Raw genomic sequence first — 12,325 nt, 5'->3', positions numbered from 1 at the left:
GACCAAACCGAATAAGACATGTTCTCACTAACGTTGCCCCGTAGACGATAGCGATTTAAACAAACCCTAATACTGCTGTTCAATTTAATTACTTTATATTAGTCTGCGACATGAACCAACCGGCTACAGATATTTCAACTGCCCGCCGATCGAGCGTACACAAGTATGGACAAGGGTTAGGCGAGTTGAAACACAAGAGCGTACTTATAAGTCAGTCTTCAGTGCACCGCTAGGGGTTTGAAGTAACGAGTTCCATCAACACAAGCATTGCATTATAAAAAAGGTACTTCCTGGTCTTTAAAGAGGATGTCGGCGCACAATTGTTTACCACTCTAGTCAACGCCCGATTAGGCAAAATTCATTCATACGTTATTTTATGCATTTTTGTATAGTACTATTAGGTATTACACAAATTAAAGTGAATAATATTTACAAAGGTACATCGATTTGTCTAAATGTAGTGTAAAAACAATTTGTTTTTAGTCGAATACACGAACAAATAATAAAATATAAATCCTATGTAAAATGATAAAAAATGATTTTGCCTTCTTTATCACAATGGATCTGAAAGAAACAATTAATGCACTGACATCCTCTTCATACAAGATATACTACCATAAAGCTCTGAAGCCTTACAATATAATTTACCGCAATGAATCATTATCTAAAAACAATTTAAAAACCCTTGCGTTTGTTTACCCAAAATTGTTACACCATAGTATTAACTGTATACAACAATTGGTAATATATTTAAAAACTCAACCAATTACTAAGTGTACAACAATATTTATTATTCAAAGAAAAGTAATGGTTTTGAAAATGTGTGAGATGGAAACCGGTTTTACGTAACTGTTAAAACTTAATATTAATTTTCAATTGATTCTTGATTATTGAATAATCAACAAGCATTTTATCACAATAGATTTTGAATCTTGAGGCTCGTTTTATACAAATAAAAAATAGTTGTTTTCGTTTTCGTAATGATTATATTATATTCTATTAAAATTATAATTTTAAATACAAGTTAGCAACTGTTGTATGATGGGTATACTGATTAAAAAAATAATAATTATAATAAATTTAAAACACAAATTAGCAACTGCTGTATGTTGCGTATACTGATTAAAAAAATAATAATTATAAATTATAATAATTGATGTTTAATATTTTTAAATTGTTCAAATTATTTCTATTTTTATTAAAAATGTAGCATTTGTCTCAGTCAAAAAATACATCAATAAATTTATCTATACAAATTATAACATAAATTGAGCATATTTTATATTGACGACAATAAAAAATATGATCAATAAACTAAATCTAAAAATAGATTTCATTATCTTTCTCTTAATTTAACCAAATTGTAGTTAAATGTTATTTACCAATTAAATTAGATGAAAACATACAATTAACATCATTATTTATCAATTTATTTAATACGAATTTCCGAAATTAAAGAATAGAATTATTAACAGTTTAAAACCGATGAATTGTTGAAATCCTTCTATCATGAATGATTTGTAGAGTTTATCAGAATAATATCAACTTAAAATAATTAAAAATAAAAGCCGAAACAATATATAGTTTAAATTTTTTATTATTTATTTTTTTTTGTTTTGCGAGAATATTTGTCACACAGCACGAAAGTGCATCTTTCATAGCGTACATATAAATATCCTTATTAACAGTATCAAGTTTGTATGTTATGGACTATATCCATTTTTTTTATCTGATTACAAATACAAAAAAGTGGTTTTCGTCATAACAAAAAAATCAAACTTAACTGTAAAATAAAAATCGATTAAGACAACATATGAATCTCCTATATGAAAATAATGAAATGGTAAAGATCTCGCAATTTATTTCCGCATGCGGTTTTCTCTCTAATATTAAAATTACAAATTAAAAAAAAAAATAAAAATAAACAAAAAAATTGTATGTACAAAAAATAAAATTACATTTATATTTTACAGGAGGTAATTTTCAGTTAAAACCTTAATTAAATAAAAAATCCAATGGCATAATTTAATATTATACTCCTGGAAAATTAAAATGTAATTTTAAAATTCATCATAATATATCAGTCTGTAAAGAAATATTTTTACGGTAAATTTTGTAAAGTTTTAGTAAAAATATAGGAATCTCTAATATAAAAATTAAAAATTTGAATCCAATATTTATTATTATTTTTTTTTTGTTGAGACAAAACCAATTTTCTACAGTTCTTCTGTACAAAATTACTTTTTAATCTATAACTTAAAAATTAACTTATTTGTATTTACAAATTTTAAAATTAATATTTTCGAGGTACGAAAAGAAAAAAAAAGATTCTGATGTGAATCTGAAAGAGATCACTCGTCATCGTCTTCATCATCATCATCTTCGTCACTTTCATCTTTTACTGCCATCATTTGTTGCTGTTGCTGTTGTTGTGCAAGTATTTGTTGTTGTTGTTGTACCAACATTTGATGTTGTTGTTGTTGTTGTAACAAGGTAGGCTTGCCCTTGTTTTTGTACTCCGTCATTTCCTGTTAAGCAATTACAGAAATATTATTGTTAGGATATCCAAATATTAATAATAATATTCAATACATTTAAATTAAATATAACATACCCTTTCATATCTGGCTTTATCTTTTTCTGCCATAGCTTCATACTTCTGTTTCACTGTAATATCAGCATCAGACCATTTTTTGCCCAATTCTTTGGCTACATCACCAACACCATACTCTGGGTTCACAGCCTTAACTTTTCCACGTTCATCATTACAGAACCAGAAGAAAGCAGACCTTAATAAGACAAAAATATATTATTTATAAATATTTTATAAATTACTTTAAAATAATAATAAAAAAAAATACTAACAAGGAGCGTTTTGGTGCATTAGGATCTTTGATTTGCTTCCTCTTCTTACCACGCACTTTTTCACCCTTGGGTGGAATATAGCTTTGCATTTCAGTATCATATCTTAATTTATCCTTATCAGCCATCTCATGAAATCTTTTCTTTTCCTTCTCATTCATTGTCTAAAAAAAAATGTATACATATAATAATAGTAATTAATATTTAGATATAAATGTATGCTATTCATTTATAATTATAAACATAATTTAAAATAATTACACACAAGTAATTCATTATTTAATTATAATTTACATTATTAATGAATGATTGATTTAAAATTAATTAATAAATTATCAAATTAAAATGTCTGGCATTTTCCCGGCCTTCCCACCTGCACCATACCGCCATGACTTGAGTCTAGCCAGTCAATTGATTTTTTTTTATGGAACATTCATATATAACCCACGAGGACACTGAATTTAAAACTGAATACATTATTTTATGGAAGACAAGAGTGGTAGCAGAACCTACGAATAGCGGACGACCACATTTAAATTAACACGAATTTATACGGGAACACGATGTAAGGAGGACTCTCAAACCACAAATGCAGAACGCAATATATGAGGAGAAAGGGGGGGACATGGTAACAGCAGCAGAATTCACAGGGTAGAATTCGTCGATATTATATAACTCTCCAACCCTCTGCATATCTCCGCACCGACACCCAACCATAGTCGATGTATCTTTGAAAAGAGCTTAATGTGCGAGAACCGCGTGCGCGCGTGTGTGCAGGCTGGCTATTACCCGCGCTGCGAGGGTGCGGCGAACACAGGGTGATGGTTTAGGGAAAACGGGGGGTTAATTTTAATAATTGCGCCAGCGCTCTCAGTTTTAAACTCCGCCGCCATGTTATCCCCACACCCTCCAGAAAACAACCCCAGCATTTTACACACAAAAAAATCGATGGTAGAACCCCTGAGCTCATTCCTATACACACACACACACACAGCAGTTTTCCTCCCTCTACGCCCCCCCCTGTTGTCGACACCGGCAGGCAAATAACGCGGCTACTACGATTCCTGCAGTTTAATTTATTTTTTTACCGTTTTGAATAATAAATAATAACTCGCGACATAACAATTATTTAGCGAATGCGACCAACAACAATAATAATATTTATGATATAAACTATTATTATTATGACAATTGTGGCATGATGTACAAAAATACACGATTGAAAATTCGTTATCCGCGTTGTAACTGTATTATATTCTAAAGAATACGAATTTGTCTTTTCTATCTCCATTCCATTTCATTCTTTCTTCCCCTTTTAACCATCATATGGCATTTAATGTGTCCCAGTGTGAATCCCGAGGTTAGGTGAATTGACCGAAATAGACGAATAAAATAAAGTACTTGCTTTATACATTATTAATAATATAAACGCGCGACCGTGTACAATTTTACACACATAACGTGCGCACGCGCCGGAGCATTGTATAGGACAGTATACGATTGCGAGAGCGGTTGTGAAATAATATATTTACGGACGGGAAATTATTATATTATTAAATATATTGTAATATAATATATTATTATTTTGTTTATGTACGAAAAAACACAAACACGAAGTGGCAGCAACAATAACGCGAGACGGTTAAATATTAATTTTTTTCCTTCGATATTATTGTTGGCAGCAGTGGGTGCCGGTTAATCGTGCGTGTGCTCGTTCGTCGTTCGTGAACGCACGATGGTGACGGGACGGGTCGAGTGAGCGGGGTAACGACGATCTAACGTACAAAAACTGGTTCCCTGGTATGTGCTGGATGACTGCTGCCGCTGACCCATCCTCTCACCCCCTTAACGGAAAACCAGTCCTACGGAACCCCAGCCAGCCGGTAACAGCAACCGCAGCACACGGTCATAAAAATACGTGGTGCTGGCGCAACAAACCAGCGAGCAACGGGCACACACCATTTTGTTTCGACAAGACAACGAAAATTAAAAATATTCGATTTACAAAATATTACATTATATCTCGCATGCAGAAAACGACGGGTGCAATAATATTCGGGAGGTGTTGCTAATAATCAAATAGAAGCGACACATTACATATACTCACGCCAACGCAAAACATAATAAGAAATTTTATGTCGCATTGGACGATAAATGATATTATTTTACAGTACAACATAGCAGCAGTCTTGGAAATTATGAAATCGTTACAATAAAAGAATTCTGTACTGCAGCAGTAGTAGTAGAGAGCAGGTGGTGCGGGGCACGTAATCGCTTTTTGTATCTACTTATATATATATATTATGTTGTTATGGGTGTTATAACAGCTACGACGACCAAGTAATTTCCTCCTAAAAGAAACGGTTTTGGTTAAATTTTTTTTTTGTTTACGGTTCGAATTTTAATGAATTCCAGCTGCCGACGGGAGTTCTACAAACACAACGGGCGGACGATATTCACGGGTCGTATTTGACTTTTTAATTTTAAATAGAAAACGAGATGAAAAAATAAAATACAACCTATATTTCCGCGCACACACGCCATCGTATTGATAATAAAATCATGACGGAAATTTGCCAAGAACATTCGGAAAGAGAAAATTTACTGATTTTTTTTTTCACCATGACAGCTTGGTTTATAGTCGACGGTTCACGAGAGAGGCTCGATTTGGGTCTGGGAGAAAGGAAAAATTACAGATTTTTTTTATTTTTTGTCGGTCATCAGAAACGTGTATTATTATTATACGCCTTCATCGGGGGACACAACACAGCACAGCAGCGCGACAACGACACATGAATTTTTTTATTTTAATTATGCGCGCGCGGCCAATTAGCCGCCTTAGTGTTAGTGTGCAATAGTGTTAAAATATAAACGTAAATGATTCATAGGTTTTGTGACACTGACCTTCCACCTTTCGGCGCATTTCTTCGAGAACTCCGCGAAAATGACATTCTCATCGGGGTGTTTCTTTTTGTGCTCTTCGCGGCACGTTTGAACGAAAAACGCGTACGCGGTCATACGACCTCTGGGTTTCGCATCTGTCCCTTTGCCTCTAGGCATTTTCCCTCGGTTCTGAAAAATAAAAAAGTTAACATTATTATCAAGTATAACGCACAAGAAAACATTCGTCGATGACATTCCTACTCGTACACTAGAATTCCATTTTTAAATATACCCGTGTTCGAATTGCACACGTCGACGGGCAACCACGGTGCTCGTCGCTCAGTTATTTTAGTTATTTGTTTTTATTTACCAGCGGTAAAAAACGCATCTTCAGGTTAAACGCTCAAAATTGAAGTTCTTACAATACTACATGTGGTTATTAGTTATTACACAAACACATACGCAGAACACCTGAACTCGTGGGATTTGTGCACACTTTAATAATAAACATCTGCCTTTAATACGTTGTTATAGACATACACATCGATCTATGTACGTATAATCTAAAACTACCACTAACAACAAAAAGGAATAACCATTTTACAATTTAGAAATAAAATAAAATTTATTTAACCATTCACTAAAAAGCTGAACTGTTAAAATAAAACTATAATTAAATATACTTCTGTTGTTTGAATCTAATAATGCAAGTAAAAAATAAATGATCAAAGGTTGTTAATTCATAATTATTTGCAATAATTATTATATTATAAATATAACCGTTGCATCATTAGAGCACTTGTTGTTACCCAAAAAATCGCTATCAATAAATTTATCAACAAAAATAAAAAAGTAATCAATCATATTCATTTATCAACTCTATATCAGTAGTAAATACATCAACCGTTATATTTATTATTTTATTGAAGTAATTTTGACAATGTTTTGGAAAATGTATGTATTATTTTTATGTTAAACTTTGTTAAATAATATCTTATGTCTGAATAACAAAATAACCGATAAAATTGAATTAAGTTTTATAGCTATTAAATCGCGTCTTATATCCAGGTATTATTAAGGTTCGGGGTAAAATAAAAACAGGTTTATCACTTTAGAGTTAAGAGTTGAGTTCATAGAAATATATATACATTAGACACTATAACGTTAGTGGCATATAACCAAAACACAGACATAAATATCATAAATTAAAAAATATCAATAATAGTACATATTATTTACTTGAAATTATTAACAATTGTACATTGCTAACACCAAAGTAAAATTATTAACGACATTTTTAGTAATATCAAAATATTGTTATAAGAGCAATAAAATAGTAATAGAAAATTATAAGTGTAATTAAACCAAGTTTTTATTGGAAAAACAAAAGAAAGAACGTTATAACACATAGGTATGTTGTAAATAATATGTGAATAATAAATAATAATATAATATTAATAATAACCATTTTCTTGAAAATCAATAATTTTCATACTAAGAAAAGTTGACTAGCGTTTACACCTTTCCTTATATTATTAATATACCTAAATACCTAAAACTGACAATTATATTATTTTTCATATCGATACGATTATTATATTATATTATATGGAAAGTTATAGCATGATCTTAAAATAGAATCTATTTTTATTCATATAATTTTAGGAATATCAAATAAAATGATGGCAATGCTATAACTGCGTAATACAAATATTATTGGTATAGTAGTGGCGTATGGAAATACCAAGATAACATGAATAATTCAAAAATATATATTTTATGTTAAACGCATATAATAATTAAGACAAATTAAGAAATGTAAGTGATAATAGTTTAAAATAATGTTAAACACAACTGTTCTCTTCTTTTCATTCATTAGTGTTTTCAACGTGTTACGTGATTTCGTATTGTTCTAAATACCAAAGTGAAACAGTTTAATGTAAATCGACAATTATTGAAAGTGAAGGCTAATGACCTGGGCCAATCAATATAAAAATAAAAATCATTCTTCACATTACAGCCGTACAGACAACGCGCAAATAGTTTGATCAATGGTATATTATTTTATCAATGGTTTCCACAATTTTAAGATAATTCGAGAACAGCTAATCATTAAATTAAAACAAGTGTAATAATGTTATATATGAATATAATTATTTTATCTTTTTCCGTCCTTTCGATATTACTGAACTTAATAAGCAAAAATATTATCAATTATAACAACGTATATGTTCGTAATAGATAAGATAATAAAGTATAACTTTTGAAACAATTAATTAGTCAAGATATAAAAAGCACCAACTCTTTAGCCAAATTCGATTAAACCGAAAAAAACTGGTTTTACTGGCAGTAAAATAACAATTATTAAAATAAAAAAAATAACAGTAAAACCTGTAACTACTCTAACAAAAGAAACAGGTTTTTGTTTAATCCTTTCCCATGTAGTAAACGATTTTGAAGTTCTTAAAATATTTTTACTAATTAATGTTTGTACATTAATGCTAAAACTGCGAGCGGAAAGTAATCAACATTTAAAAACATACCTATGCTAATCAATTGTACCTATTTAGAACTCCAGTTTAAGCAAAAATAGATTTGCGCCATTATTTATAGTAAATAATTATGAAATTCATTTTGGTTAAAAATAATGCAACAAATAATTTTGATACACCGAATAATATTTACATTTACAACGCGAAAGCAAACGAATAGAAGTGAATAATAAATTATTTTCTTGTAACTGCTGGACCAGAAATAATAATCCATGAAGGCTATAGAACCCTAAAAACCTTGGCATTGGTCTGTCTTTGTGAACAATTAACATCTGTTTTGATCTCATTGGTACTCAAAATATACAAATAATAATTGTATTAAAACATTTAAAAATATACTAAAATGATTTCGATTAATAAATTTATTTGTCTGAAAAACATTGGTCGTGTTTAGAAGTGAATACATCGAAAACAATCGTTAGAACCGAATCGCGAATCATAAATTTGTTTTCGAATAGTACATTGGAACGGTAACTAAAATTACATAATATTATTGTCCTATTTATAAAAATAAGAAGTCTATTTTCGGGAATAATACAAACAACAATAATATAGAAAGAAAACTCGTGGCTATTACCAACCGGGCATTATCGGAATTCTTATTATTATTATATTTCTTCGTGTAATAATACTACCTGGGGGTTTTGGTTCAATCACTGACAGACCATTAATATTATAATATTTACAATTTTTGATCGGCAGGGAATAAATGAGAAAAAATTATAATACGAACGTTGACCACTATCACGGTTTTACAAGAACAATGTTAAAACATAATAATAATAATAATAATATAATGTGGGTAACTCGCGCGTTGTTCTAAGGCCACATAACTTTCTATTTATCTACTCAATGACAAATTTATCAGTCGGAATTGCAGCGAAAAATGCGTACAATGTTTCGACGCTTTTCGCGCGAGATTATGTGGAACAATAAAAACGTAGGCAACAAAATACCGACGTGATCCGATATAGGTAAATCTTAGGACTTGGGGACTATAATATTGCATCGTTGCTTACACATTATTGAACGGGTGAACATCGTTGGACACAACAAATAAAACACATCGTATCGGAAGGATTAGGGTAGTAGTAAAACTAACGATGTGTGGACGACGACCAGTCGTACACGTGAATGAAATCGTCAAAATACACAACTCACAACATACGCGGAGATAAGGTAATGCGGCGATGCTCGTTCTCACATCTCCGCGTCATGTGGTTAATGATAATTATTAGCGCAAATTACATCGTCGGGATGTACACACACACGCGCGCGACTATTATTGTTGTTGTTGTTGTTTTTGTCATTTGAATAAAAAATTCCAACGGACTGAGATAAATAATAAACGCCAAAACTAATACTATACATAAATTTTAACGAAAAGAAAAAGCGACGGTGCTGCTGCCCAGATTATCGACTGCCACAACAAACCGGCAAACGAAAAACCCTGACCGGAAAAGCGTCAACGAACGCAAATAATACATCCATTTATCTCAGAGCTCAGACAAACGCGCATAACACAACATTATACCATCGTACGATACGATAAATACTTTTAATTATGTATACAAATAATATGATAAATAATCGTGTCCCGAGCGAGCGCGCGCGCGTTGTCGCGTTATCAGGCACCACGCATACGACGTACGACGTGCATGGGGATAAACGCCAACGCTAACACGTACACACACACGACCACCCAACAACAACACCACCAATTACCATGATAGAGTTTGGCGACGGTACGTTGTGCACGTTTTGAATGTTGTTGTCCATTGCCCCCGGGTACGACCACCATTGGGCTGCGGCGGCAGCGGCGATTCCATAGCTGTCCGCGTAGTTGGCCATCGGGTTCCTGGAGCTGCTCGTGACCGTCGTGGACACGTTGCTGTTGCTGTTGCTGGTCGACACGCCGCCGGTGTTGTTCAGCTGCTGTTGCTGTTGTTGCTGCTGCAGCTGCTGGTGCTGCTGGTGGCTGAACGATGACGCCATCTTATAGAATTGCTGGGCCGCGGACACCGCGGCAGCCGCTTGCTGCTGCTGCTGCTGCGCGGCTGCCGCCACGGCGGCCAGTTGCTGCTGGTGATGTTGGTTCAGCAAATGCTGCTGCTGCTGCTGTTGTTGTTGCTGCTGTTGCTGTTGCTGCATGTGCTGTTGTTGCTGCTGCTGTTCCTGGCTGTTGCCCCACCACAGGTTGGCCGCGGCAGCCGCGTGGTCGTCCCGGTTGCCCCAGCCGACATTGTTGCCCGCGCGGTTCTCGGACATGCCGCCGGACTGCGAATGGTGCGGGTTTTTTCACACGGAACACGGTACACGATCGGACACCAGACGTGACGCACAAACGCGCGTACACTGGACACTGTGGTCGCGGTGTGTGTTTGATACGCGGCGGGTGTCGGTAGTCAAATTATGTGTATATATTATATTGTACGAACGCGGCGCACACGTTACGTGGTCGGCGTGTGCGTGTATATGTATGTATATATTCGGTCGGCTCGCGTACGTACGTATGTGGTGTGCCGCCGAGTGCGTAGCGGGGCGAAATCGAATGTATATATGTGTGTGCACCACGCGAGTATGTGCGGAAAAAAAAACAAAGGGAACGACGGACGCGTGTGTGTAGTATATAATATCTCACTGTAAACGCACGGCCGACGGTTAAAACTGCGGTGGAAAAGGCGGAGAGAAGGAGAAAAAAATAACGAGGCAGACCTGCGTGTTGCCCGCCACTAGCCGAACGACGACGACGACGGCGACAGCGGATGTTACCCCCACCGCCCGTTTCGTAAAAACCCAATGGCGCGGCCGGCCCCTCCGACCATGGTGTAGCTACCGGTAACCGGCATTGCCAACCTCATCTCTAGAAACTGTGAGCGGCCGAACAAAGAACATTTATATGCGCGCGTACTGGCAAGACGGGCAGGCGGGTGACCGGGCTGGCAGGCAAACGAACGGGCGCGCGCGCGAGAGAGAGACAGAACGTGAGAGGGACGGACGCGGCAAGAGAAACGGAATAAAAACCGCGCTCGCTCGCGCCAAGGCCACCGGTCGTTCAAGGTTTCCGCAGTTCACCACCGCCGACGTAAGGCGCGCGCGGGCAGCAACGACGGTGTTCACGCAAACAACGCACCGTGGTGGCGGCAGCGTCCTTTCCCTTTTTTTTCCCTCCAGCGGCACACGCACTCGCATGGATACGATAATAATCTCTCGGAGGAAACGCGGTTGGTCGTGTGGCTGTTGATAGTGGCGAGGGGCACGGTTTCTCAATAAAAGACGCGTTTTAAACGAAAAATTATCGTATCGCCGAGTAACGAAAAAACACCACCACCAACATTACCGTGTACACACTGTCGCCACCACCATTGCTCGCACAGACAGATGAAATTGCATTGTATTATATTGTTGTATTCGAAAATACGTGCAACCGTGATATCATTACAAAAGTAACAAAACGTACGACGGTATAAAAATGGCGGGATTTTACTGGGAAATTATTTTTAATTTTTCTCGTACGTGGCCCGCCGATTAATCGTTTTCGGATACAACAATCGATACACGGTTACGGAACCGCAGCCGCTCGGCATCGTGGTTAGTGGTTATTCTCTTTGGATTTGTGCCGTACGCACAGTGCGCAAACTGGGAAACACGCGGTTCGGCGTCGAATTGGCGACTGCCGCCAATACATCGCGGGCGCCCGCCAGCGGAGAGTACACGTACAAACGGCAATGGCTGCGCGACGGCGTCTCTCGGTCAATAATAATAATAATATAACACATAGGGATATTATGTAGCGTACTATTTTGTGTGTGTGTGTGTGTGTATGTGCGCGCGCGCGCGCCCCGCAGCCGCCGCCATTTATTCTTAACGAAAAAAAACATTGTTTTCGAAATTCCAAAATGAAATTACCGATAATGATATAAAAAATAATCTTACATTAAAACAAAATTTTAAATTTCAACGTTGCCGGTAAATAGTCACTTAACAACGCTACAGACCTTAAAGACCATTGAACGATTTCCAATGTT

At 35.4% G+C, this 12,325-nt stretch overlaps 1 protein-coding gene across 1 annotated transcript; it reads right to left on the bottom strand.

Moving 5' to 3' along the window:
- Nucleotides 1–1,579: 1,579 nt before the first annotated feature.
- Nucleotides 1,580–11,953, bottom strand: LOC132917487 (high mobility group protein DSP1). Its single transcript, XM_060978250.1, has 5 exons — nucleotides 10,023–11,953; nucleotides 5,767–5,934; nucleotides 2,866–3,026; nucleotides 2,615–2,789; nucleotides 1,580–2,528 (listed from the first exon to the last, which is right to left on the bottom strand). Exons 1-5 carry the CDS (start codon nucleotides 10,563–10,565, stop codon nucleotides 2,352–2,354), a joined length of 1,224 nt encoding a protein of 407 aa, XP_060834233.1. The 5' UTR covers nucleotides 10,566–11,953; the 3' UTR covers nucleotides 1,580–2,351.
- Nucleotides 11,954–12,325: the final 372 nt, after the last annotated feature.

Source organism: Rhopalosiphum padi, chromosome 1, assembly GCF_020882245.1.
Source record: "Rhopalosiphum padi isolate XX-2018 chromosome 1, ASM2088224v1, whole genome shotgun sequence".
NCBI lineage: Eukaryota > Metazoa > Arthropoda > Insecta > Hemiptera > Aphididae > Rhopalosiphum > Rhopalosiphum padi.
This window is presented reverse-complemented; position numbering and strand designations above follow the sequence as displayed.